At 42.4% G+C, this 27,936-nt stretch overlaps 3 protein-coding genes across 4 annotated transcripts; 1 reads left to right on the top strand and 2 right to left on the bottom strand.

The window, feature by feature from the left end:
* Positions 1 to 6: 6 nt before the first annotated feature.
* Positions 7 to 13,798, bottom strand: fcsk (fucose kinase). The gene is made up of 23 exons (XM_072386626.1): positions 13,375 to 13,798; positions 12,591 to 12,742; positions 12,145 to 12,195; positions 11,929 to 12,054; positions 11,702 to 11,774; positions 10,776 to 10,873; positions 10,609 to 10,689; positions 10,292 to 10,411; positions 9,326 to 9,497; positions 8,581 to 8,687; positions 8,292 to 8,393; positions 7,667 to 7,840; positions 7,118 to 7,191; positions 5,885 to 6,240; positions 5,099 to 5,333; positions 4,860 to 5,026; positions 4,505 to 4,732; positions 4,275 to 4,418; positions 3,909 to 4,028; positions 3,644 to 3,831; positions 3,209 to 3,308; positions 2,423 to 2,646; positions 7 to 475 (listed from the first exon to the last, which is right to left on the bottom strand). Exons 1-23 carry the CDS (start codon positions 13,454 to 13,456, stop codon positions 398 to 400), a joined length of 3,252 nt encoding a protein of 1,083 aa, XP_072242727.1. The 5' UTR covers positions 13,457 to 13,798; the 3' UTR covers positions 7 to 397.
* Positions 13,799 to 14,566: 768 nt separating this feature from the next.
* pclaf (PCNA clamp associated factor) lies at positions 14,567 to 17,227 on the bottom strand. The gene is made up of 4 exons (XM_072385293.1): positions 17,092 to 17,227; positions 16,037 to 16,120; positions 15,766 to 15,946; positions 14,567 to 14,697 (listed from the first exon to the last, which is right to left on the bottom strand). Exons 1-4 carry the CDS (start codon positions 17,135 to 17,137, stop codon positions 14,661 to 14,663), a joined length of 348 nt encoding a protein of 115 aa, XP_072241394.1. The 5' UTR covers positions 17,138 to 17,227; the 3' UTR covers positions 14,567 to 14,660.
* A 1,107-nt stretch (positions 17,228 to 18,334) lies between these two features.
* On the top strand, positions 18,335 to 27,931 carry nedd1 (NEDD1 gamma-tubulin ring complex targeting factor). Of its 2 annotated transcripts, none has more exons than XM_072386633.1 (16): positions 18,335 to 18,419; positions 19,852 to 19,995; positions 21,403 to 21,497; positions 22,015 to 22,131; positions 22,236 to 22,376; positions 23,034 to 23,263; positions 23,524 to 23,725; positions 23,866 to 23,989; positions 24,139 to 24,267; positions 24,518 to 24,574; positions 24,662 to 24,751; positions 25,342 to 25,508; positions 25,587 to 25,779; positions 25,888 to 26,029; positions 26,759 to 26,825; positions 27,631 to 27,931. In XM_072386633.1, exons 2-16 carry the CDS (start codon positions 19,860 to 19,862, stop codon positions 27,733 to 27,735), a joined length of 1,995 nt encoding a protein of 664 aa, XP_072242734.1. In that variant the 5' UTR covers positions 18,335 to 18,419; positions 19,852 to 19,859; the 3' UTR covers positions 27,736 to 27,931. The 2 variants fall into 2 exon arrangements, with proteins under 2 accessions (XP_072242734.1, XP_072242733.1); XM_072386632.1 differs by having other exon boundaries at positions 24,136 to 24,267.
* The last annotated feature ends 5 nt before the right edge of the window (positions 27,932 to 27,936 follow it).

The raw sequence follows: 27,936 nt of genomic DNA, 5'->3' as shown, positions 1-27,936 counted from the left end.
TTTTTGGAGTTTATTTAATCAAATCACAGATCAATACATTCAATCAAATACTGAAACAAATATTAAGATAAATTCTACAACATAATTACCAAAAATAGACTCCTGAAGTGTAAAAACCAAAGTATATTTAGAGAAAAGAGTTGGTATCAATAAGCGATTACATTCTGATTGATCAGCCCTCGTTGGTATCTGTAAAACTCAGTTTAACAGGATTCTAACTTTCAACTTGGCTTTCAGTTCTTTCATCTGAAGAGGGACTTAAATGTCTGAATGATGGCTTTACTCTGCTGTACAACAGTCAGTTATCATATTTATTATTAAAGCTTAAATACCATCCAAATAAAACATTAACAAGCAGAAACACTTAATTTTACCCATGAAACATGTTTTTCATCCATTAAGTGAAGCACGGTGGTAGTACTGTAATCCCATCCATGTCCAGCTCCACAGAGTGAACGCTGAAGTCCCCCAGACCCTGAAACAAACCAGTTGCATGATGGGATGTCACCAGTACCAATGCAACACAAGTCAAGATATTCTTACATGTGCATCCTGTCGCTCTTTTCCAGCGAACAGTATCTCTTATATCAACATTGTGATGCCACAAAGTCAATTAAAAATAATTAAATGAAGGTTATTAAAGATGAAATAATGATTTAATCAGACGGATCATCTCTGCAGAAAGGGAAAAGAGTGCAAACGTGACCACAGAAAGGTCCTCTTTGACCTTGATGATTCCAATGCAAATTAACTGGAATTTAACCTTTTGATGCTAAATTAGCTTTTTAGGCAAGATTAATGTGTGCACGTTCTAGAAATGTCAAATTTAATGCATTAACGGATCTATGCATATCTATATATAGATGTGTGTGTGTGTATATATTTACAACTAATTAATTAATTAATTTTGACAGCCCTTATATACACACACACACACATATATACATATATATATATATATATATACATACATACAGACAGACAGACAGACTTGGGCTGCCACAAACGATTATTTTAATAGTCAACTAATCACCGATTATTTTTTTCGATTAGTCGACTAATCAGATCATACATACATTGAAAGTAAAACATACAGCTTATCGCACCAGGAGCTGCTCTTATATAACCATGATTAGCTTTCAGCTTGGACTTTTTAAGGTATATGCTAACTAAAAAAAAAACAATATCATAGTTCATTAATCCTTTCATGAAATATGCAGCTTGTTGCAACAAACAATTATTTAACTGTGTAGCAAACACACAAAAATAAATACTTCAGGTTTTTTTGTTTTTTTTTAGGTTTTTCTTTCCTTCGTTTGTCTCTGGTATCAAACATAGCTGCATTTAAATCAAATGAGGTAGACACCTGACACTAAGGAATTATTCACAAAAAGTTCTGGTCTCACTGACTCAAATATAACACCAACATGTTCGGTATGGACTCAGTCAGGACATTTGCTTGCTGAGGTGTGCATGTAGCTTTGTAACAAAGCCGTCCATTGAAGATGAACGTACTTTTTTAGCACTGAAACATAACGTTAGAAAACATTATCGTTCCCATTCAAACACTTCACTGTTATAACGTTACAGAAAACAAATGAAATATGTGTGCTAAGGCCAACTAATAAAATATTCACAGCTAATGTTAACGTTTACAGCTATCAATATGAGTAAGTAGCAAGTTAACTCTCTGTTTACGCTAATTTTAGCAGCTAACTAGCCAGTTAGCTTACGAAGATGAGGTCCCTCTTCACACTCAGCCACAACAACATGCTTCCTTTTCAGGTGCTCGTGCATCATCGTTGTGCTGCCATGGAAGGCAAGTTCTGCCTTGCAGATATTGCATTGCACACATTTGTCTTTAGTTTTCATAAAATGCTCCCACACTTTTGAGCTCCGTTGTATGGGTAGCCATGATACCAGAGCCCGTCTGGTTTAACTTCCTGTGACATCACGGCTGACCCCAATTACCACTACTGTGCATGTGTGTCAAGGACAGAAAGCAGACGCAGCAGTGGAAGGTGCTGCAGCAGCTTTGAGAGAAAAACAAAGTTTGAAAAAAAAAACCCGACGCATTGACAATTAAATTAGTCATCGACGAATTTAATAGTCGACATAATCGTGACCAGTCGACTAATCGTGGCAGCCCTTATATAGACATATATATCCATCCCTTTATGAGCACAGTGTACCCATCTTATGATGTCATGTTAATGTGGACCAAAATCTCTGAGGAATGTTTCCAACACCTTGTTTAAAGTATGCCACAAAGAATTAAGGCAGTTCTGAAGGCAAAAGGGGGTCCAACCTTTTACTAGCAAGGTATACCTGATAAAGTGGCCGGTGAGTGTATATATAAATATATGAGGTCTCACCAGTGTGTTGTATTTTTCTGTGTTAGTTTATCTGTTCTGGTTCTTACCGGTGTGTTGTTGAGGACCTGCAGCACCGCCTGCTGTTGATGGGGCTCCCGGGTCAGCAGATACAGAAAGCCGCCTCCTCCTGCTCCGGCCAGGCTCTGACCCAGGACCAGCGGCCTCAGGGCCTGCAACATGGCCCTCACTGAGGCCGGTTCACAGCCAGGAGCCATCAGCTTCTTCTGCTGCCATGAGCGGTCCAGGCACTGACCCAGTCTGGACAGAGAACCTGGTGAGAACACATCTGTCAGTCTAATTAAAAACCTGCTGATTTTGTGGGAAATGTAGGAAATTATTGTTACTGACAGGCTACTAAACTAGTGCACTTCTTCATTCAAAATCTGTTGACATTATGATGCAGAATTATTCAAATGTGATTAACACATGAATGAAAACACCTGAAACTGGTTAAACTCCCAGAAACGTTACATTCTGATTACTCTCAGAGTCAACCACCACAAACGATACAAAATAGTAACAGCATTTCCTGGATCCTTTCTGATTTTCATTTAAGTTGCTCGTTGAATCCCTGTTGGAGAACCTTGGAGTCCAATCAAGCTGTCTGACTCTCTGAAGAAGGCCAGCAAGCCGAAACATGGTGTCTCAGATATCACTATGACTCTGCCATTAAACAATCTTTAGAAAGAGAGTGTCTAGAAGTTATTTGTAAAGCTGAGGTTAGTGGTACAGATTAAAGTCTAACTGGATGTGTTTGGGTGCCTTGTGTCATTATGACTGTTGGCTTGAGATTGTCCTTCCTGTGGAAACTCTGCTGCTGTGGAGTGTCTCACCATCTGAACAGGCTCTGGCACAATCCTCAGAGTTTGACACCAACTGCTGAGCGTTCAGGACCATCGACGGCAGTCGGCTGTACCAGCTGCGAACCACATCCTGCAGACATAACCATCGTAGTCATCACAAGTCTGGCTCCAAATCAAGTTCTGAACAATCCACCTCCTCAACTGGACTGCTGTTTTTTTTTTTTTTAGAAAGTTCAGCTACACTGAAGCGTCTCATATTTTTACCAGACCGAGCGGTTCTGACCCAACCCACAATGACGAATAAATTGAAGAAGCTGGACCGGTGTCAAATTCTGGTTTCAGGGAGCAAAGCTGAACAAAACAGAAGACTTCAGCTTTACTCTCTGAAAGGTAAAAACATAAGCTTCTTATCTTGAGAGGAGTGGAGCATCTTCCCAGAGATAAATCTCTGACTAACGTACCAACCTGCAGCAGGTTTCGAGCCAGTCGGGTCTTTCCGGTGTAAACCAGCAGGAGATGCTGCTCCAGAGACACCAGGAAGTCCTCCGGCAGACTGAGACGCTCCACTTCCACTTGCAGGGGCAGAGACGCTCGAGAACGGCCAACTTTGACTCCTCCTACTAGACCTCCCACCTGATCCTGCCAGCCCCCACCTGTAAGAGGATGAAACGATGATAAGGAGGAAGAGGTAGAGGAAGAAGTAGACGTTCAGTGCAGAGAAAACAGCAACCTGTGGTGAGAATCTGCTCCAGGTACAGAACTGCGTGGATCAGAGAGTCAGTGTCGTAGGTTCGACCGGTGCACCTGTAGACTGAAGCCAACAGCGCCCCCGCCAGGATACTGCTGGTACCTGCAGGACAAGGACTGATCAACCTCCTGAAGCTCTCCCATCATCTGTGTCTGACCTTCAAATTCATCACCACACTTACAGATGTTTTGTTCAGATGTCATTTCTTGTTTGTTGTTTTTATTTATCTGCAAATCTGTCCGCAAATCTCTTTATAGACGTTTTTATGCTGGATCGTTTTTCCTCTCTGCAGTTTTTCATGCATGTAGGCATATGCATGTTTGGTTTTGGTGAATATTGGTTTCTTACCAAGTCCAGAACCGGTCGGAAGCTCTGACCAGCTGTGAAGCTCCACCCCTCCCCCCCACCTCTGCATCAGCTGACGCCCCAGAGGATCCTGGGAGGACAGAGACACCAGACCGCTGCACACACACACCGCCTTCAGCAGGGCTCCTGCAGCACACACACAAACACACACAGACTTCAGTCCTTCGCTCTTCCCGTTTACCTCAGTAACCAGAAAACCGGCGGTCTTCTACCGGGAGCATGAGGCTGACAGTAGTCCTTCAGGTCGTCCAGGCTGTCACACACTGTCTCCGAGGAAACGCCACTGTGCCGCCCTCCGGCGTAGCTGACCAGCAGGAGGCGGGGCTCCCTGATGCGGCGGGCCCGGGCACCGATAGGACGCTTCCCATCAACCTTCACTGCGATGTTTGTCACGGAGCCGCCGTGCTCGAAGGCGATTGGTGGAGTGTCACTCCAGCCGCCTGAAACACGAAGACTATTTATTGAAAGTCTTTTCTGCAGCATGTAACTCTACAAACAAACGCACCAAATCACATTAGAGAGGTGTTCACTGACCAACAAGAGCTAAAACTGAAACTCCTCTCTCACCTGCCAAGTCTAGTCGGGCCGGACACTGCACTTCCTGCCACTCCTCAATGGGCGGGGCCTCTCCCTGCCCAATGGAGATGAACCTCTGTGAGGACATCACAGCCTGCCGTAGAAGCACCTGTCCGGCGCCTTCGTAGTGCCGTGCAGCCCGCACCAGGAGGTCCGGCCTGCAGGGGGCGGTAACACAGGTCATCATACATCCACCAACACAACAGCACGAAGTGAAACAGGACTCCCACCTGCTCAGCCACAGCTCTCTCTGTGTTGCGAGGGCGTGGACTCCAGCCCTCAGGTTACCCTCCTCCAACAGACGGTAGGCGGAGCTCCAGGCCTCATTAGCAGCCGGTCCACTTCTCAGACCCCCCTTCCTGCCTGCCATGCACACCAACACATCGGCAATGCAGGAAAGACAGCGGGCGGCCACGCCCAGCTCTGCTCCAGGCTCCGCCCCCTGTTTTATGCTTCCTGCTGCAACTGAAAACAGATTTTTTTAGATATCGTTCATTTTCTGATGCACTTCAGTTTAAAATAATGTCTCTTAAAGCTGCAGCTCAAATACTCTTGTGTGGAGTGTTCAGCTGACTGCAGCTTGCAGTTTGGCCACTAGGTGTCACTACATCCAACACACCAGACCTCTAACTATGTTCATCTGCTGTCCTCACTATTTAACACGCTGTAAGTTTCAATACCACCTACAGAGATCACTGGACTTCAGATTAGAAATATTTTGGGTACTGATGTCTGTAGTTTACCTTCTTTTCTCTGTCAGGTCCATAATCAGGAACATCTCATTTATCCTCTGATGGTATTCGAAAGTGTTTATTTTCAACTTTTATAACATTACACACCCACAGAAGTCCAGTTTAATTGTACGGGACACATGAGCCGCTGGTATGAACACACACAGGGATAATGCAATCGTTTCATTCGCTGATTAACTAAAAGATGGGTTTTTAAAACATGTCTCAGTGACACCTGTGATCTACAACGAGCCTGAAACTGTGTCATGAAACATAATAACTTACTGCTGTCCAGAGTCTCCAGCAGCGCCCCCTGCTGGCCCCCCAGCACTGCGGCCCTGAAGCAAGGCAGCAAGCAGATGTCAGTGCGACTCCACAGGGCGTCAGTCACTCTCCTCCTTCCCGCCAGGAACTGCAGCTCCTCCCTCCACTGCAGCTCCACGTCTTGGTGAGTGAGAGACAACACCTCCCTCAGAGAAAGCCTCCACGCCTCCCTCCACTTCTGCAGGCAGCCGGGTCCCCCCAGCAACCAGCCGACACCTCCCTTCAAACCCACAGCGCCTCCTCTGGGGTGGAGGACCGGGAAGAGACGAGCCTCCAGGAGGGAGCGCTGTTCTCCTTTGACCCACAACTCCTCTGGCCTGAGGACAGAGAAGAGAGGAGTGAGGAGAAGAGTAGGGAAGAAAATAGAAGGATGAAAAGAAAGAAATTACAGGGGATGATGAATAAAAATTATCAAAAGAAAGGAAAGCAAGGGATGATAAAACTAAGAAGAAATAATGAAAGCTAAGAAAATGAGGAAAATAAGTAGGTATAGAAAAGAAAAGGGGGGTGAAATGAAAGAATACAAAGAATACAAAAGACAAAGGACGAAGAAGGAAATAAAAGAAGGTAAATTAAATGAAAGAAAAGGAAAGAGGAAGGAAATGTGAAGGATCAAAAGAAAGGAAAAGAGAAAAGAAGAGAAATTGGATTAAATGATAGGATTAAAAATATAATGAAAGGGAGGAAAATGAAAAGACAAATGAAAGGAGAAAAATAAAGATGGAATGACTGTTAAAATTAAAAAAGAAAGAAAATAATGAATGGAGCAGATGACGAGGTAAAAAAAGGATGAAATGACAGGATAGAAAAATAAAAAATAAAATAGAGTCAAAGAAAAGAAGAAGAAGAAGAACGCAAAATAAAATGAAAAGGGTTGAAAGAAATGTTGCAAAAGAAAAGAGTTAAATTAGAAAAATAAAGAAAAGGAAAAATGTTTAAATGACAGTAAAGAGAAAATAAGAAATGAGGGAAAGAGAGGAAAGAAGAAGTAAAAATGCTAAAGACATGAAGAGAAGAAAGTAAAGGAATGAAATGGAAACTGGAGATGAAAAAATTAAATATTAATTTCTGCTGAACTACAGCAGCTTACTGAACCGATCTGTATGTTTCTGTTGCACAGAAGTCTGACCCCCTCTGGAAGATTTGTTTGGCTTGTTGAAGGTAGAAAAGTAAGAGTCTAAGTTAGAGTCCTACTGTATTCCTGTTCTGCTGTAGAGGGTGCTCCATCTCTGGTTGAGGAAGGAGGCGCTGCTGCCATCAGAGGAAACCTGAGGAAGAGGAGGATGAAAGACAAGAAGAGTCACTGTAACATCTCAACCTTCTGGTTTCAGACGAGAGGGAGAAAGAAGTGTGGAAGTTCAGCTTTTTAAAAATAAATAGTGACGTCAAGGAGATTAATGAATGAAATGTTTTCTACATGTTTTCTGAATGAAAAGGTTTTCTACATGTTTTAAGCATAACTCCTTGTTTCTTTAGTCATAAGAATTCAATTGTTGTTGGTAAATGAAGCAGAAACATGTCTAAAACAGCAGAGATCCTCATAAATAGTCGAATCTCATGAAGATAATGGCACACCAGTAAGAGGATAAACTAAACAGGAGTGTACACATGAAACTTGACCAAAAACAACTCAAAGTCACTGGACCTCATCATATGATCCATCTCTATCCCAGAAGAAGAAGATGAGATCCAGCTGAAGGCTGCAGATTAAACTAAAAAAAACCTTGATTGCTTGCTCTTTACCTGCAGGTCGTCTTGTGCTCCCATCACCATGTACACATTCAGCTTCAGCTGCCCCAGCACAATTCGATGTCCTTGGATGATGATGTCACTGCTGAGCGTGAGCTGCCTGATGCACGGTGACGATGACGCATCGAGACCCGATAGCAAACAACCCGACGGGACGTCCAGAGGACCCTGGAGCACATTAGTGGAGAATACATCAGTACATTTACTTTGTACTGCACCATTAATTAATCTTTTAGAATTTTTAACTTTGATCACTGTCTAATAATAGTGTCTTAAGCATGTATTTTTGGTTGAATTTTCTAACTAAATTGTTTAATAATTGGTCATAATATGGAGCCCTGAGGAACACCTGTAGTTCTCTCAAAAAGGCATGAACACCCTGGGTTTCATCTACAAGGTACCTTCTGAAAAATGTCAAATATTTGAGACTGGAGAGAGCTCTCCTGAGTTGAAGAAAACTTAAAAAATATAATCTATCAATGAGTGTTTTGTGAGTCTCCTGTTGAAGGAAAGACTAGAAACTACCAGCAGCAACTTCATGCAAAGAAATGTTTTACCATTAGAAAAACAATCGAGTTACAACAACACTCTGAGCAGGATGTTTCAGACTCATTCTGACCTTTAGGTGGCAGTGTTGCACCACTGCCCCAGTCGCCACGCCAACATCGCCCTCCAGAACGCAGTTAATGACTCGACTTCCTTCACTCACTACGCTCTGTGTCTGCAGGGAAAGAGGAAGTTTTAAACCGTCATTAATATGAGGGAGCAGAAGCGAGCTGTGAACGTTATACTCCTGTGATTTGTTCTGGTTTTTACTCTGAAAAGCAGCCTGATGTCATAACGCTGAGGTGTGACAGCACATGAAAATGTCAGGGATGAAGATTATGCTGAGGAACAGGAGGTGTCACCTGAATGTGAGACAAAGTGTTACTGTCCGTCCAATCACAGGTCAGACGGTCGATGTGTTGCTTCCCGGACAGAGTCAGGTAGTCATAGCGACCGCCGGGGATGTACACTGAGAAAGATGAATTTATACGTTCAAGTCACACTTATTTAAAAAGCTAAACAAGCTTTCAGAACCGCCCGAGCTGCAGGGATTACCACAACATACGTTCAGCTCATTATTTAGAAATATTTCCCACCTGTAACATATACATAATGCGCTTTAACATTACATGTATGACACCAACAAAAAGTAACAGTGAATCCAAAACCACCAGCACGAATATTAGATTTATTTTTGCAGGAAATGCTTTTTCCAGCTGTGACATGTTTTCAGATGCAGTTGCACATGACCTGACCTCACTTTCAGAGTCAGTCTGTTGCTCATTTCTGCCACATACTTCATTACATTACACACATGTAGAAATATTTCCATAGATGACTTTCAACTGAAAGACGGAACTCAGGAGTTAGAGTGGCTGCCTGTCATGTGGGAGGTTGCTGGTTTGATCCCCGTCTCTATGTTGAAGTATCTTTGAAAGATACTCAACCCCACATTTCTCCCTTCTGTGTTTCTTACTTATAAGTTGCTTAAGATAAAAGCATCTGTTTAAAATGAATGTGATGGAGATGTAATGGGTTAAAATGGTTCAAATCTGTGTTTGCATGGATTAAATCTAACAGAGGCCAGAAAAAGAAGGAGATACTGACCCAGGGTGAGGGGAGCTCCTCTCAGGATCCTCCACAGCTCTGCCCTGCCGCCCCTCACCGCTGCCCCCTGTGGCCCTGCTGTGGAACTGCAGCCAGCTCTCTCCTCACCCACAAACTGATCCTGAGTCAGATCTGTGCAAAGACACTTCAACAGGTCCAGGAACAGAGAGATCTGAGGAAGAAATGCAGGGTTGTTCACACTGTGAAACAGCTGACAGTACAGCACACAACAGCAATGAGATTTTACAGGAATCCTCTGCTTTGGTGAAACACAGATCTATTTATTTTTGCTTATAAATACTTATTATTTCATATTGTGTCACAGTTAATAAACCCACAAATCCCCTCTGCAACCAACCAAAGAGTCTGCACAGAAGACTAAATGTAACACATGACTGAATGATATTCTACCTTAAAACGCTCACTTTTTAGAAATACTAGTCAATTTACATTATTTTTCTTAACAATATTAGATTTTTAAGCACTTTTTTCACATCTACATTGAGCTACCATTCCATAATTTAACCCCTAAAACTGAAACATCTATATTCAATAGATCTTACTTTACATTTATAACCCTCATAAAATGTAGTTTTCTTCTCTTAAATGTAACCACTGATAACTCTTTATCTCATATTCTGAACATTTTCATTTAGAATTTACTTTTTTGACTTTTTATGTCAAATTTTAAAGTATTTATTCAGTTTAAATTTTTTTTAAACTTTTGATGTCTTACCTCAAACTGTTTTGTCGTATGACATCGTTTGGAGTATTTTTTCCATAATTTCTCCAAATTTAAACAATATTTTCCAATAGATTTTTTTCTCCTACATTTGAAATAGAACATTAGAAAGGCTAAATTCGCACTTTTATACTAATCATGAGTAACTTCTCCCCTACTGGTAGAAATGGGGTTTTATACTGAGGAGTGTAAAGTGTGTGAACTTTAGGGACAATGGCAGGCACCTGGAGGGGCGGAGCTCCAGAGTCCAGGCCCAGGTAGGTGCAGCCGTCCAGAGGGGGAGTGACGTGAGTCTGCAGCAGCTTCTCTGACACAGAGCTGCTGAAGAAAACCGGACCCGACACCTACTGACAAACACGTCAAACATCTTAACTTTAAGATGAAAAACAATCTGTTAAGCTTCAGTCAACAAACATTAATAACCTGCTGGGCCTGTTTGACTCAAATCTGCCCAAATTAAAGTAAAAAGTATTAATTTTCAGCTGTTATCTCTGTTAATGAACAGGGTGCTTTGATTTTACTTCACAGGAGTAGGACGCACCAGAGGAACCTTCCCATCGGGCATCACAGCTTGTTGGATCTGCTCTCTGGTTCCCCTGTAGATGATGTCACGGACCCGACCCTGTGGACAACATCCATCACTTCATGAACAAACAAAGGAAGTGAAAACAGGAGGAAATGAACATAAAGTTTAAATGAAGTGAGCACCTGTGGGTCGGACAGGTAGACTCCGTGATCGGCGGCATACGAGACGTCACCTGATAATCCCAAAACCCGAACACCAGAGAAACCCTCCCAGGACAAAACTGGCACAAACACATTTTTTCTGAAGGTTATGAATAAACAACCAGAAAAACAGAGAAAACTCATCTTTTTCTGTCTGGTCCATGCTTTCTGGATTTTGATTTGCCATCTTTTGGTTCCTCAGTCTTTGCTCTGGTTTAGTTATTCTTTATCATTTCCTTGGTTCAGTCTCTGTTCCTGATATTTTGAGCTCCGTTTCCTTTCCTTATTTTCAGTCCTCAGTGTTAGATGCTGTTTTCTTGTCTTGGCCCCTAGAGCTCCTCAGATTTCTTGGTCTTTTCCCCTGGTCTTATTCACCTGTTGTAACGCAACTCACAAATTTTGTTTAGTTTTAATAAAACCTTTGATAATCTACTGCCTATCTTCACCTTCTCTGCTGGTTGTCCTGCATTTGGGTCCTTTACATGAAACTCATCATGAACCGTGAAACACTGAACACAGAAGAAAGCCAAAGTCATCCAGTGCAGCTGAGCAGTAAGTGATGGCTGTTGCGTTATTTACTTGTTGGATGAATGACAACAACAACTGAAACGACTGATACGAGCCGTCGAATCAAACTGAGACCCAGCCAAGGAAATAATGTAATCAGTTCCTGTAGATTATGTTGACCCAACCCAAACATTTCATTTGATAAAACAGAATGACTTATTCCTGAAAGAAAGCAATATAATTGTGTGAAATTGTTTAAGTGCTGAATTTGATCAGTTTAACAAACCAAAACTCATGAAAGCTGATTTCTATTAAGTCAATAAAACGTGCACATGCACCTTTTTTTGTTTTTTTTGGAGTGTATGTGACACGTGAGCTGAAATATATGACGGCACACTAACCAAAGTTTGGAGGTACGGTGAGGATCATGTCGGTGCTGCAGACCCAAACACCAGGAGGAGAACCAGGACAGATCTGAGTGAGGTGCAGAAACAAAGCCAGCAGAGTTTAATGTTCATTACAGCTCCTGTATGATCTTCTCAGTCTAACATCAGAAGTCGAACCAAAAGCGCCCGACTGCACGTTTTAACTCTCATGATGTGAAGCTCTTTGCTTTGTCAGAGCAGACCTGAGTGCTGAGGCATTCCAGCAGCAGGTCCAGACAGCAGACCGGAGCCTGGACTTTCTGCTCGGGCTTCCCCTGAGGCAGCCAGCAGAATGCCCGGCTGCAGGAGCTCCAGGGAAAATCCCGACCCTGGAGGAGGGAAAGCAGCCGTCTTCATCGAGAAATACCAGATTTCATTAAAAAAAAAAAGCTCTGACCGAAGCAAACTGCTGGACTCACTGTGTGGAGGATGAGGATGTGAGCTTCGGCCAGGACGTCAGCTGTCACCACCTGGAAAAAAAACACCATGTGGACCTTGGGATTAATAATCGAACATTATCTGAGTCTAACTTGGGCCTAACTTAATCATGAACTATGCAAGACAATAACCTGCAGATTGAGTTTTAAAGTGGAGTCTGGTGTAGACTTTCCTCTTATCCTTCTCAAATGGTTCCTGCAGAGATAATCCGAGGGATAAATAACCCTCAATCTGTTCAGAGGGATTTCTGAACAATAATCCTGCAGTCAGTTAATCTGATTAGGCGGAGAAGTGTTTTAACTTCCTCTAAAACCACATCAGGATGTTATGTCTTAACAACGACAAATTAAACCAGTTTGCTGTTGTCAGTCAGGTGTGAAATCCGTGCACGCTCCTGAAGCAGATGCGTGTCATCAGTGTGACTCACAGTGTGTCCGGCTCGGCTGCTCAGGTGTTCAGCCGCGACCAACAGAGCGTTCAGTGTGGCCCCTCCGCTGCCCAGCGGCTCCTGGCGATCCCGCACCGTCAAAACAAACGCGCCCTGAGAAAGAGTGCCACGCTGCTGCCGCAACTCCAGCTCTGATGCACAAAGACACGCAATGCGAGTAATTTATAGAAGGTCCACAATAAATGGAAAAGAAAATATAATAAGAAACCAAACAATCTGAACACACATGAGAAGTTTACATGGTCACGTCAGCATCCAGGTGTGATCAGGTGTTCACCTGCCTCTCTGTCCTGTAGCAGACTGAAACTACTACATTTTAGTTATCTAACTTTGATTAGAAATGTTGAAATTAATCATCATTTCAGTGTTTTGCTGGTGTAAATTCCAACTAGTTTAGGGCTTGGAATTTAAAGTGCAGGATTTGAACTCAACTGAGACCTCTTGGTCTTGCTTTGGACCTTCAAACAAAACCTGAATTCAGTCAGAGTGAATAATTATCAGTGGAACTCTGAGTGTGTTAAAAGTGTTTCCCCTGTTCTTCATATCAGTTAGGGCAGGCTAAATACTAACACATCCTTCAGTAACATACTGCACAGCGTTCAACACAAACATATGATGAAAAGGGTAGTTTGGTTCAACTGGTTCTTCACTGACACGTTTAATTCAGATAAACGCGATTCCGTTCGGTCCAGCGACATCCTAAGGCTGGTTATGGGCACTGCAGGGGAGTCAAAGATCGTCTAAAGCACAAAAAGATCCTCACCTCTCTGAAAGGAGTACACGCTGTCTTTGTGTTGGCAGGTGAGGACGACCACCGTCCACTGGAACTCGCCGCTGGCCGACATCTTTCGTAGGCTCGAGGCTGTTTGTAAAAGTCCTAAATTACCCAGGAGGTCATATCAAACTCTGCAGTAGCGGGCAGAAACCGTTCACCTGTTTAACCGTTACCAAACAAACACAGCGTCTTCGGTTAAGTCGGATCACAAAGCTAATGTCATCAGTCAAACGAACAGCAGCAATGGGGCGGAGTTAACCGAGGAGGAGGTAGACAAAACTAAAATCAACGAACCTGTTAAATTTATGTCGATTCAGCTTCAGTATTGCTTTAAAATGACAAGTTATAAAGTCATACGATAGTGTTAGTTTTGTTTGCTAGCGCTATCTGCGAGTGTTGACTGCGTGGGCTTCCGTACGCTACAAACTTGCGTTTGATTTCAACCTTTGCGCCTCCTGTCAAGGCGATTAACCAGTACTGTTAATCCATACACAACTGTGGTCTTCACTGGTTGGAAATCTTGTGTAAAGCTGTTCCTCTGAATTAATCATGTTTATTTATTCTTATTTCTGATATAAAATGCTGGAATCTCGGTCTGCTGAACATGAAAAATAAAACTTACTGGAAGTTGTTCATGTTATTCCTGTAAACCACGTTTCTAATGTAAAATGTAACACATTACTGGATAAATGAAAGAGATTTCTAGTAGGTACCATGACTTTTAATCATTACTGTCAGTTAATGTGCTTTGTATCTGGAGAGAAAAAAAAAGAAGCATATTCAGGTGACTGAATATTTCAGTGAGGAAGTCAAGCTGAAATATTCTGTTCCCCCTTTGTTTTTAAACACATATTTGCAGATCAGCGTACTTCCACCCAATGAGTTTGAGCAGTTTTATTCAAAGTCTTTCAGTGTGAAATCTAAAAAAAAAAAAAAAACTGAGCAGAAAACGTACGTTTGTGGCGTTTTGAGCAGATTTCACTTTCAAAACATCAAAAATCTTTTTTTTTTTTTTTTTTTTTAAAACAATGAATTTAAGTTATTTTGTTGGTCTGTAAAGTTGTTAAAACGACTGATCATAATCATTTCTGCCTTTTAACTTAAGTGTTAAATAAAAGTAATCAACTGGCAACAAGGCACCGATCAATGAAACATAAGACAGCAGGTTAAAAACAACCAGTTTAATGAACTATACAAGATGAATTCTGCAGAAATTATATACAGATGTACATTAGGAAGCCTGTGTGGGGCCAGCAAACAGATCTGTCCATCTTTCAGTCGTCATCTTCCTCGTCAGGCAGAGGTCTGGACCTGCAGCAAACAGGTCAACAAACATGACAGTTTTAAAACCAACTAAAGCTCAATCTGCAGCTAAACAGAACAGTCTGCAACGAAGATCAGCGACCACTCAAACAATCTAAAATACAGATTGGTAGATAAGTCTTAAAAAAATCATTTAAAAAAATAAATGAATAACATTAAAATGTTTCCTAATAATCTCCTCTCCCAGTCATTTGTGACAATCATGATAATTCTGTGCAGTGGATTCCAGTCAGCTTCACATTAATGGTGAAATAAAACAACAGAAATGTCTCCGACAGTGTTCAGTTAGAAGAATTTCATCCCATCGTCTTTTCCTTGACTGGTAGAAAGTGTCATGGAATTAAAAGTTAAGAGGAAGAAATGCTCACTTTAACCTTCTAACAGCCCACAAACTTCATGAGATGTTTGTAATTGCGTTAAAGAAGTTTTATCATGGATAGGACTCGAGGTTGAGCCAAATGTTTCTGGGCTCACTTTGTTTCCGTGAATCCTGTGAGAGAATCTGCAGTCGCACATCTTAAACCGTTTCATCTGACCAACGGTATGAAATCCGAAAATATTTAGCTTACTGCCACGTGACCCGAGAGGTTGGAAACGGCAAATGTGTGACAAATTTACTTTAGAAACAACAGAACAAGCAGTTTGATTATCACGGAGAATTTAACTACCTCTACTAGAAATACTGTTTTAAAGTATTTTGTTGGAAGTCTAAATAATTCTCAGAACTACTATAGAACTAAGGCAGCTCAAAAGTGAACAACTGGAATTGAGGATCCTCTATATTTATATCTGAAGAGACTTAATTGATGATCTAATTAGATGATCAGCTTGTTAATATTTAGTTTCAGCTCCAAAGAAATCACAAAGAAAATAACAACCCCAAACTCAGTTAAAAGAAATCAGTTTAAAGACTTAATTTCTGTTCTGTCTGTTGATGGAAAGTCCACAGATTTACATCATTATTAATATAAATCTGGATTTAATTTGAGGTCAGACCGACAGTTCAAAACCTCTGGAAAGCTGGAAGTAAAAATAACAATAATGCAGTAAACGTACTTCTTGCTAGCCTTTGACATCCCACTGCCACCAGCTTCTTCATCATCCTCAACCCCACAGGGCATCTGGTTCTCCTTCTCAGGCTTTCTCGGGGGTCCACCGAAGAAGTCCCCGATCCCCTTCTGCCAGGTCGGGGTGGGACGGGGACACACTGGGTTTCCCCCGGCATATTTGTTCTTTGCTGTGAATGACAAACCACAACTTTAGCAACAGTCAGATTGTGTGCTGTAAGCGTGTTACGGTTGTGTTTTAAGGTAAAACTCGGACTAACCAAGGGTGGAGGCCTGGCTGCTGCAGGAGGCAGAGTTAGCTGAACTGGAGCCCAAAGACTTGCGGGGTGCAGAAGCTGCAACAGCTGCAAAACAAGATCAAACAGTCTGATGAGTGATAAAACAACGTCAGAATAAAGCAGGAACACTTGACTACAGCCCGAGAAAGAAGTAACAGAGAGCATTTACTCCATTTCAGGGTTTGATTTAAAAAAACAAAACTAAAAAAAAACCCTGTTTATTCACTTACCAACTTTAAAGTTTTCATTCATTATTAAATATTGACTGAAATTATATTCCATATCAGGAGCATTTAAAGAAGGACGAAAGGCTGCAGTGTGAATTTGCACAAGCATCTACATGCGAGGTCAAAACAGGCCTTTTAAAACCAAGTTTTAAAGGTTACTACTAACCAGAGTGACAAACTGCGGGTCAAATGTATACCAAATTTAATGAAAGCTCAAATAAGACAAAGAAATATAGTACATAATATCCTCTGATAAACTTTTATTCTAATATAAGACAGCACCTATAATTATATAACTTTTTAATGGGGTGTAGTAAAACCTTTGCACAAAGCCGTACTGCAGCGCTAAAAACTGGCGCCAGTTTACAGAAAGCGAGACACAAAGCTTGAGAAAGACCTTGTAAACTGATCATTTGTTGGAAAGGCCAGAATGTTTAGATAAAACTAACTTATGACTATAAAATGACAATAAAGAGTTTAAATCCTCCATGTTGGTCAGGAAGATGCAGGAAGGCAGCTGAGCCAGACTCCGTATTGGCGGGAGGGTGTTGTTGGGAGGACCAGCTGGGGCTTTAACACATTAACACGTTCCTACTGTCTTTCACGTGCTAACAACTGCTCAGTTTATTAGAATATATAGAGAGTTAATTTGAGGGATTGTTAAAGAGTGAAACTTTAATACCTCTTTACACGCATCGTTTAGCTGACTGCTCCCGGCCCGCCAGACTATGTGACAGGACAACCGGGTTCTGGCACAAACTAAGTATTAAAAGCTGATTCAGGTCAACTGTCAGTAGATCGTTACTGTACCTTTTCTGTACGACCCAGGAACACTATCGGCTTTAGTCCTCACCATGTTGGCAGCAACCTGTACCGTCAAAAGGCGTTGGAGTGCAAACTACACCGAGCACTATGAATGAAGCGAAGCCTCCCGCCTTGGTTTAAAAAGATCAGCGGATGGGGCGGGAGATTTCTTCTTCTCTTGTGCTGCTCAGTCACACAAAGACACAAGATTATGTACTACCTCCCTCGCGTGTTCAAAGGCTGTTACTGCAGCCCCAATTGTAGTAGTGTTGACTGTGTTGATTGAATGAGCTCTCCGTGTACACAACAAAGACGAGGAGAAACACACCAGAAATCTGATAGAAATTCTGCAGTGGTACAGCAGTAATACCAGTCTTCACTGACCTGGAAGAGCTAAATTATCAGTACTTAACAAAAAGACTTTAGATGTGAACTATTTACGTAATGTAGTTAAATCATGGATTGCGTTAAAATATTACGACGTGGACCACACAGCGGGGGCCCAAGCGTCTGTATAATTCTCCAATCACGTTGCCCCATTTCCATTTTTGGTGATAGCCAATCACGATGGTACTTCTCCGTCGGTAGAGCATGAGACTCTTAATCTCAGAGTCGTGGGTTCGTGCCCCACGTTGGGCGAAAAGTCTTTTTCTCAAGAGTAAGTGTGTATAAATAAAAAATCTTTTCTGCTGCTTTGAGCAAGATTAATTGTAGATTATAATTGTTCTAAAGAAATGTGCAATAGTGAAAACCTTATTTGTTGACAATGGCCATCATTAGAAATATTGAAACCATCACGTTGTGATATAATTTCATCAGTACAACGCTGGTGCATTGCGTCTTTTTATGATAGTGTGGTGTCATTTTCATGCGAGTTAACATGTTAAATAAATGCTTCTCTTTCTCATCAACAAAGTATTCAGAGTTTAAATAAACAGACTCTACTTCAAATAAACTAAAGGAAAAAAATGATGGTAACTGCAAATTTCACAAAGAGTTTTTTGCACGAATATCTTAATGTAATAAAGTGGCTGATGCGGTGAAATAAATGTAGTTTTGCAGTAAAATGTACAATAATTTCCTGTGTACTGTAGAGTAGTAGAGGTATAAAGTGACATCAAAATAATGAACAAAAAATATCAAATATTTAAATAAATTTGTTTGGTCTTACAACATTGACTTAACTTTATTAAAGTGAAATATATGAACAAGCAAATAAAAATCGTACTTGTGTTTTTGTCCCTGCTGAGTTTCCGTAGTGGCGGTTCATTACCAGCAGGCGGATTACAAACCCAACATCTTCATCAGTTTTCAGTGATTATTCTTCTCTCCGGGTTTGTATAACAGTTCTTACAGTTAACTCTTGAACGTTTCCAACAACTTCCCGCTTGTTTCGTGTAGTTTTACGGCTCTTTAGCGACTCTTCGGTAACTTTGAACCCGCTGACGCTCGCGCTCTGTCAGTTGTAGCTAGTGTTGACTGGTTGCTAGTTAGCGTTAACTAACTGTAGCTGCTGGTTAGTTTAACGGATTAAAGTCATGTTGGCTGCGGACCACAGTTTCTCTTCAGGAGAATACCTGCAGGTTGTTGGTATTTTAGAAGTTAACGCAGCTGATATGAGGTCAGTTTGATGTAAATAAAAACATCTGTGTATCAGCTGTTCACATGGCAGCTCACAGACCTGAAAAACACTCATGTAAGCTCACAAAAAAAGGATTTTAAGGGCAGAAACTTATTCAATTTAACTTATAAAGACCCTGGAGATATTCACAACCTTCCTCGGGAAGTAATGTTGCTTATAAAAGGTTTTAACTGAGGATTAACTAAAAAAAACGTCTGCTTTTATTTATGAAAAATTGCCAACATAACTTACCTTGTTGTATTTTATTCCTTGAGTTCCTGGGTGCAGCAGTTAGATGCATCCCATCATTAGGGATGATTATAAAGAGCTGGAATATGATTAACTACTCTGAGCCAGGACAAGAACATGAAAAATACAAAATAATAATAAGGAATTGCATTCACTTTAGACTTTTATCTAATTTCAGATTGTATGAATTCAATATATTTAATGTTTGCCTTTTGTCAACTTAATCTTCTTTTCATTAACTTTCATGTCTCCAAAGTATTTTTCTAAAAGTTGGGAGTGGGATAAATCGGCGATTGTTATTAGCTTAAGAAAGTTATTTCAAACAGGTGATTGTAACCAGGTTTTGGTCCAAAAGCAGCATTCATGAAAGGCTGAATCTCTGAAGAGCAAAGATGGGCAAACGATCTCCAGTTTGTCAACAAATGTGTGAGAAAATCATTGAAGTGTTCAAAAACAACATCCTTCAGAGAAAGACTGGAAGGGATTTGCATATTTCTCCTTCTACAGTGCAGAATATCATAAAAACATTCAAGGAATTTGGAGGAACTTCAGTGAGTAAAGGAAAAGGGAGTAAGCCTAAGCTGGACACCCGTGATCTCTGATCCCTCGGACGGCGCTGCATCAAGAACCGTCATTAATCAATAGCTGACAGAAGCACATGAACGAGGGATTACTGTGGGGAAATCTGAGAGCATCTTTAACAAAACATGAATCGATCTGCAGCTGCTGAGGATTTTCCTTATTGACCTTAATGTTTTCAGATGAAACGTTAACTGACTGATAGTTAAAAAGGGCTCAGAATGTAGTGAGTGATGCCCATTGTTTCCAAAACCCTGAAGAGAAGCTCTGCACACGATTTCTGCTGATTACATGGAGGTGTTTGTTTTTGTCTCCAGCTTTTGCCATGGAGGAGGTGACCCGCCTGGTGTCAACCGGAGACTGTGTGAAGATCTGGGATGCGGCCTCCATGGCGCCGCTGGAGCAGTTTAACCCGCACAGTAGCAGCCACCCTGTTGCTCAGGCCTGCTGGAGCTCCAACAGTATCCAGTTGGATAGAAGGACACATCTGTCCTGGTGGTATAATACAAACATTTAGGGTTGCAGTGGAGGCTAACTGTTGTGTGTGTAACTGCAGACTTTACACCATATAGCATTAAAGGAGAGATATTTTGCCCTTTCATGACATTTTTAGATTTTTTTTTTAACAATTTGACCCAATTTTTTGTGGTCTTGTTGGCATGTAAGAGACAGGCTTTGGTCAAAATACCTGCTAGTTTGAGCTCGGTGGCTTTTCTCTCAGCTCTGTGAGGGCCCAACTCCCCCCTTTTTAATGAGGTCAATAGCTACTCACCCCCAAGTTAGCAACGGATGCTAATAAACAATACATTTTGGTCAATTGTAATGGACCATTCCTGAGATTAACACAGCATCATTTGTAGTAATGCATGTGTACTTTTAATTACTGCATTTAAACATTTTGCGTATATTAGTGTCATTGAACAATTATACTTGGAGACCTACAGTACATCTTTAGGGCTGCATGGTGGTGTGGTGGTTAGCCCGTTGCCTCAAAGAGAGTTGCTGGTTCAAATCCCTTGTATGTGCTAGTTCTCTCCAGATACTCCAAATTAGTGACTTTAGATTGATCTCACTCTTTAGGAGTGAGCCTCTCGCCCAGTGACAGCTGTCCCATCCAATCCACTGGGCTCTTATATCCTCCGAGTCTGGTGGTAGATGTAAGATGCTCCTCGGCTTCCTCAGCCGAGCAGGGTGTATGTGAATGGGTGGGGTCCAGGCCTAACAGAAGAGGAGTGAACATCAAGAATGATGTACATTTGAAATGAAAATCAGAACGGCTCGTTAAAAGAGGAACTTTAAAACTTTTGTTAGTGACTTCAGACACCCTCATATATGCTCCCAGAAACAAAAAAGGGGATTTTTTTTTACTCGGGTCTTTTGTTTGTATCAGATTATGTTAACATTGAACATCTATGATTCCACTCATGCACACTCCCTGTTGTGAATATTTGTCACTAGTCTCCACATCACTTACTACATATGTCCACACACAGAGTCAGATTATGGTTAGAGTTCAACCTGGACATTTAATTTTTCTTCTGTCCTTATCCCAATATCCCCCTTATCCCTTTGAGAGCTTCAATTTTGCACGATTTTGGTCAGACTAGCATGTTTACATGTATTTTAAAAGGCTGGTTTTGGTCCGCCCAGTATGTTTAGAAGCTGGAGTAGAAATGACTTTCTTAGTAAAAATTTAACCCTTTGTCTTTTGGTTTGGGGTATTTCACTCATTTCTTTTATTTTTATACACAGAATATTTGTTATTTTGTTAACTGAGTGAGGAGTTTCCTGTGATCACGAAATCTTAGAGGTTATACTGTGACCACTTTGAGCTTTCACTTGTTAATAGCCTTTACCAGTTTTCTCAGATCAGTACCTGGTCAGCTCCAGCAGCAGCGGAGACAAACTGGTGGTTTCAAGCCTCAAGTCGACTCCTGTTCCGGTGGTGGAACTGGCCGACGGGGTGAGTACACACCGGAGATGTTGTCATCATCTCAGCATGGAGTTTCATCTGTTTCTTTTCATGTATTGCACGATGCAGTTCAGTTCTACTCTGCAGAGTGTCAGTCGATACTCCCACTGAAGCAGCATCATTTTCTGTTTGGTTAATTCATCCAGTCTTCATTGTCAGTCTGTTCCCAGGTGTTTTGTTAGCATTCAATACCAAATATTTATATTTTCATGTGGAAAAGTTTTTAAATTTTATTTCTAATGTATTAAACTTGTAAAAAGTCAGTTTATAACAGCTGCATTATCCTCAGTGGTCCTACATGGAGGTATTTTGATTACATTGCGTGATGTGATTTTTATAACCTTCACAAGTTTCCACAATCTGACTCCATGATGCATTGGAAAGCCGGAACAATAGAACTGAGACCACATTAGAGTTGGGAACATTTGTGTAATTATTTTTTGTTAGTCTTTCTGCTCACATGAATAAAAACTTCACTTTTGATTATTCTAATGAATAATGTGTTCAGAAAAAGCAAACCCGGGTGTGTTTGAGTTCTTCGTCCCAGTTTCTGGTCAGCGGCGGTCTGGATCACTGTGTCCACATCTGGGACCTGAAGACCAAGCGACTGCACCGCTCCCTCAAAGTAAGTGCTCTCAGGACCGGGCAGCAGTTCAGCATCCTCAAACATGACTGTCTGAAATATCTGCTGACATAACAAGCAATTAAAGGATTAATCTTATTTCTCAGGACCACAAAGAAGAAGTGACATGTGTGTCCTTTAACACCAACGACAGCTGCATCGCGTCTGGCTCCACCAGCGGGGATCTGGTGCTCCACAGTCTGACCACCAACCTGTCCAGCAGAGCATTCGGTCACGGCAGCAACCAGGTGAGATAAACACTGCAGCTGCTTTTTGGTTGTTGTGTTGAATCCTGCATTTCTCACCTGGAGACCAAACACGGAGCATCCCAAATGCTTTCAGTCAGTTAGAAGATTTTCTTTTAAATCCTGTTTTTGTGCTGCTGAAGTTCTAAAATGATTAAAAACTCTACAGCCTGTCAACTGTGCCGAGTACTCAGCTTTTGTGAGCATGTTTGTTTGTCACTGTTGGAAAACAGGGCCCAGTTACACCTTCATTTAAGATTTTCTTGAAATTAAGGATTCTTTTGATACAAAATTTGTACAAAAGTTGATGTATCACTGGATAATTTAGCAAATAGTTTGCACATCTGAGCCCTGCACAAGTACAGCCATGCACATGTATTTGTTGTCATGTTGAAGAGCCCACAAAGACGCCATCAAAAGCCCATAAAAATGTCAGGCAACTGTAACTCGTGGAAACCAAAGTCGTGAACTGCGGTAGCTCAGCCCCCTGAAACCAAAATCCCAATATTAGAAGTCTGATTAAAGAAAAATAAGAAAAAGCTGCATGTTGGAGACAAGGGAACACAATTGGACGTCGTCATAATGAGGCAGAAAATCAAAGAACCTCTGCTGCCGTGTTTTTTTTTTTAACATGAACACTACATTCTGCTTCCTCTCCAGCCCATCCACGACCTGAGGCTGTCCATGGTGAAGCGCTCGCTGATGGGCAGCGTCTCTGACAGCGGCACCGTGGTGCTATGGGACTCCAACACCCAGAAGGAGCTCCACGTGTTCGACGGCGCTCACAAGGCCCCGGGCTCCGGTATTTCCTTCTCCCCCACCAGTGACCTGCTTGTGGTCAGCGTTGGCCTAGACAAAAAGATAGTCTGCTACGACACGGCCAGCAAGATGTGAGTGAGGACACAATGCGGCAGCTCGTGCGCACGCCACTTTCATTCAGGACATTTTGTTCAGCTTCTGTCAGGCCCGTTTATGTCGACGTTGGCGCCTCTTGGAACAGAAACCGCAGCTTTAGTACCTCGGAGAATGTTTAACCTTTTCTGTGTAGGCCGCAGGTTCTGCAGATTTAGAATAATGTTGCTGATAAAACAATTTCCACCTCAGAAAAATACAGCTTTCTGCAGCGTAATGTGTTGGTGTGTGTCTGTAGAGTCTTGCGGTCAATCCGGGTCGACAGTCCTCTGACCTCGGTGGACTTCACTCTGGATGGTACTGGTCTGGTAGTTGGGTCCACTCAGGGGAAGATCTACCAGTATGACCTGAGGAACTCCAGCACCCCCACCAGGATCACTGTGGCCCACAAAACCTCAGTGACCTGCCTGCGCTTCCAGAGCAGCTCCAGCAGACACAAGGTAACCCCTAACCCTGAACATGAGGGTGGTGGTGTCACCCACTAATGATGAAGTATCTCTCTCTCTCTCTCTAATGAAATGACCAAGAATCCACCTGCAACCAGACTTTAGTCAAAACTTCTCTTTCTGTTCCCCCTCAGTCCAATAAACTGGGAGCCACCAAGATTTCTACTACAAAAAGATCCAGCTCCAAGCTGTCCAGCAGCCAGCTAGATACTACCCCCAGCACAGGCATCGCCTCCCACAGGCAGGTGACCAGCACAGGTGGGTCATTGTGAAAATGTCATCGGTAATATCACGGTAATCGTGATATGAGCCTTTCTCAGCTCTAACATGAATCAGTAAAGTATCACCATCAGTCCAGAACCATGAGCAAATGTCTCATACAGTAAGTGGTGCCTTGTGTCCAGCAGGAGGCGCTGGTGTGGAGGTGATGTGTCGGGAGACTGAGGGCCAGCAGGGGGTGGAGCCACATCCCCCGGCAGAGAAGTTCACCAGCGTTGGACGAAACAGTCTGGATGTCTTCTCTCCCGCTCGTGAAGGTCTGACCTCTGATTGGCTGGAAGCTAATGCTGTCTCTTTTAAACTGTACTTGATTTAAATCCAGTCATGAAATCAGGATTATTCTCTTGAAAAGATGTATAAAAAAGACAGATGTCTGAAAAAAGAATGCGTACACATGCTTATTCTGGCTGCTTACCTGCGTTTGTTTGGTGCATCGATTGATTGCTAAGTCAAGTAAAGTCAAGAAAGGTTTGCCGAACCTCCACCTTTATGTCCTGATGCTTTTAGGCCCAGACTCTGGGACTCACGGGGCCACCATGGACACTCCGATTGGAAGAACACCAGGTACAACAGGAAGTCACTTCTGAGTCTTACAGAATCCGGAGTGACGCTGCTCGTTTTGGACTAACTTTTGACTCTGTGTTTCCATAGTTACCAGTTTGGAGATGCTGTCCAGAGAAGGGGAGGGTCAGCCGCTGATAGGCCGGGCTAGTCTGGACATCTTCTCCCCGGTCCGAGAAGGTCAGAACTACGTCACTGTACTGAGTTGTGCTGTGGGTCTTTGGTTTTAAAAGTATTAAATAGCATGAACATTCTCTGTTGCTCTCAGGTCTTCTGGAAGGCTGTTCCACAGATGTGGACCATAGTAACAGAAAATTGTCTGGGTTTTAGTTCTGATAAATAGCCAGGACTAATACCATTAAGAGCCTTAAAAACAAGTGAAAGAATCTTAAAATCTCTTCTGAAGCTGACAGGAAGCCAATGCAGAGACGTTAAAACTGGTGTTATACTGTATGTGCTCTCTTTCTGGTCTGGGTTGGAACCTGTGCAGAGTTCTGATGGGGACTCCAGAAAGAAGAGCACTGCAAAGTGTCTCTGTATTGGCTTGAGAGAAACAATATTTTTAAGGTGATAAACAGTCTTAGTTACACCTCAGACATGTTGCTCTGAACTAAGAGTGTCATCAGCATAACTATGGAGATTAATGCCAAGTCTCCGGGTGATATTTTCTAAGGGTTCTGTAAAAAGATTAAAAGGTGTTGGACCTAAAATTGATCCTTGAGGGACACCACGGTTAAGATGATCTGAGGTTTCTGTTCGTTGTGTCTCAGACTCTCACTCAGGTGCCAGTTCACAGCGTCGGACCCCTCTGGGAACCCAGCTGGTGGCCTCTGGGGGGCGGTGCTACAGCCCACTGTCTGTCTTCCAGTCCCCGCTGCCCATCAAAGAGGAGGAGCCAATCACAGCTGCAGCTGTAGAGCCTTGTGACTCCAGGAAGGTGATGACCTTAGACCTTTGACAGGATGATGTGTGACTAGTTTTAACACTGATACTAAAAAGGCTTCTTGTTTAACAGTCTGACAAGGTCGGCAGTCCCAGCCTGGAGAGTGAGGTTCAGGCCACGCCCTCCATGTCCCAACAGACCAGCCACAGCCAGCCAGCCCCACCCTTCTTCACTCCAGAGCCCAGCCTCCGGAGAGCCAATGGTATTCAAACCCAACTGAGCTACGACTCACCTGTCAACGGAGCTCCGCCCACCACCGCAGCAGGTAAAGCGAGACGACAGCAGGTCAGTCGAAACAGCGTGCCGCTGCTAAGTGATGTGTTTGGGTCGGGTTGGTGGAAAGTGATGCTCCTGGTTGTGGTTGAACCTTCAGGTCCAGCCGTGACGACGGCCGTGTCTTCCTCGCTGTCTCAGAACATCGCAGATGTGGTTGGACAGGGCGGAGCTGCTCCTCTCACCTCCCTGCAGATCCACTTCATCCAGAACATGATCCATGAAACTCTGGAGGAATTCAGGTTCGCCTCTGACCTTTGATGTAGATTCAGAAAAGCTTCAGGACAACGCTGGATAAAGTTTGTCTGTAGAGCTTCTTACAGAAGACGATAGGGGCGTAGCTATGGAGACCAACCAGCCATGTTTAAAAACCAGCGTCAGTGTAGCTTCTAGTCTGTCTGATAACAAGAAATAACAGTTTTTACGCCAGAAATAGTGGATGTATGAGGGGTAAATAGTCCATGTCCTTTCCTTTATGATACAGCTGGCTTTTCTGTAAAGTCGACCAATATATATGTCATTTAGTGGCGTTAATGTGATCTCAGCAACCCTTTCCTCTGCTGTGCAGCTGGACAGGCTCTCGATGGTGGCCTGAGATTTAAAACATATTTTCAATTTAACGAGGAGATAAAAACAGTAAAAGTTAATAAGCAGATGTTTGGGAGGGTGACATCTACATTAATCAGAGCCAATAAATACCTGCAAACCAGAGCCATTTAACACAGGTTTAAAAAGCCAGATGTTATCCTTTTTTTACCCTGATATTAGTGGTTTTTAGTTTTCACAGCAGACTTTAAAGGCAAAATCACAGAAACATCTGATGGTTAATGATGTTGGCTCAGATGAATCAGATTCGTCTAAAAACACTCATTCTGTGGCCATTGACCTTGTTATCAAGACTAAAGAACAGCCCAGACCTTAAAGGTATATAGAACCCTGTTATTCTTCATGTCTTGTCTTCTTCTCTTCAGGAATGCCTGTCACAAAGACATCATCAACCTCCAGGTGGAGATGGTCCGACAGTTTTACATCCAGCTGGTACGAAGCATCGCAGATTAACTTCAACACATTCTCAGCTTCCACTTTTTACTCTGATGACTTTTTGTTCTTTTTAAATCTTTAAAGGAAAGCCTCCAACAGTAGAACTTCACACTCCGCTCCATGTTGACGTAATATAAATTAAAGTAGGAGGGATGTTAAGATTAGCCTCGTGAGAGACGAGCAGCCTAAGTTGTGCTGCAGTTTCAGATCTCTGCATCGTTCACCAGAGATTGAGTTTCAGTCAACGAGAAATGTGACTCTTTAATCATGCGGTTAAATGACATTTCAACACTTCTCAACACTTTCCCTTGTTTGGAGGTTTCTGTGGAGTTGCTGACCTCCAGCAGCTCTTTATGAGTCTCCTCCTATCTCGTTTATCTCCAGCATACAAGTGATCCGTTACAGTGCCTTAACTCATCAGCTCTCAGCCCGGCGGTGTTAGTCACGCGTCAGCGCGTTAAGCATCGATGAATTATGTCACGATAAACACTGAGCACGGCTCAGACAGTCAGTTTTATTCTGACCTAGTATTGGACCTCCTCCAGGGTTGGTGGAAAGAAACTCTGCTTGAGTTTAAAGTTGTTAAAAAATCAGCTGCAAGAGTTTCATGAGGGAAAACACTCCACATGTGTTCCTTGTTAATCAAGTAGATTTCCAGTTTGGTCCATTTGAGATCCTCTTTCAGATACATAAACGGCTGTATTTTAGCTCATCCAATTGTGTGTAACTCAAGCTCAGATGTGCAGAAATAAGCCAGATCAGAACTACAAGACAACATGTGACGTATGTTGTTGTGTTTCAGACAGAGATCCACGGTCTGATAGATAAATACTCTGTTAACGAGTCTCTGGTGGAGGAGATCGAGAGGCTGCGAGAGGAGAACCGCCGTCTGAGAGCCAACTACTGACCTGCTGCAGCAGACCTTATCTGTGGCGCCCTGAGTTCAGCCTCGCAGGCTGCAGCAGCTCCAGGGTTTGGATCTGTGGTTCTGCAGCAGTGATGCATCACTTCCTGTCCTTTGGAGGTCACCTGCAGGGCCTCCTGCGTGATGTGTGAAGTTCATGTTTTTTTTTTTTTTTTGGAAGGAGACCGACGTGTCCTTAAATCA

The sequence above is a fragment of the Leuresthes tenuis genome, unplaced genomic scaffold (assembly GCF_036924035.1).
Source record: "Leuresthes tenuis unplaced genomic scaffold, fLeuTen1.0.hap1 SCAF_5, whole genome shotgun sequence".
Taxonomy (NCBI): Eukaryota; Metazoa; Chordata; class Actinopteri; order Atheriniformes; family Atherinopsidae; genus Leuresthes; species Leuresthes tenuis.
Note: the sequence above shows the minus strand (reverse complement) of the source record. Positions and strands in the feature narration are given on the sequence as shown.

Bases quoted from the DNA above. Each gene is read 5' to 3' on its own strand.
- fcsk (XM_072386626.1), bottom strand. From the start codon at position 13,456: ATGTCGGCCAGCGGCGAGTTCCAGTGGACGGTGGTCGTCCTCACCTGC. The intron at 12,196-12,590 runs GTGAGTCACACT...TTTTTTTTCCAG, and splicing joins GCAGCCGAGCCGGACACACT to GTGGTGACAGCTGACGTCCT. The intron at 8,688-9,325 runs GTCAGTATCTCC...CATCTTTCTCAG, and splicing joins AGGAGCTCCCCTCACCCTGG to TGTACATCCCCGGCGGTCGC.
- pclaf (XM_072385293.1), bottom strand. From the start codon at position 17,137: ATGGTGAGGACTAAAGCCGATAGTGTTCCTGGGTCGTACAGAAAAG. The intron at 16,121-17,091 runs GTACAGTAACGA...CTTGTTTTGCAG, and splicing joins TCCTGGGTCGTACAGAAAAG to CTGTTGCAGCTTCTGCACCC. The intron at 14,698-15,765 runs GTACGTTTACTG...TGTTTGCTGCAG, and splicing joins ATGTCAAAGGCTAGCAAGAA to GTCCAGACCTCTGCCTGACG.
- nedd1 (XM_072386632.1), top strand. From the start codon at position 19,860: ATGGAGGAGGTGACCCGCCTGGTGTCAACCGGAGACTGTGTGAAGATC. The intron at 19,996-21,402 runs GTATCCAGTTGG...CAGTTTTCTCAG, and splicing joins GGCCTGCTGGAGCTCCAACA to ATCAGTACCTGGTCAGCTCC. The intron at 23,726-23,865 runs GTAACCCCTAAC...GTTCCCCCTCAG, and splicing joins GCAGCTCCAGCAGACACAAG to TCCAATAAACTGGGAGCCAC.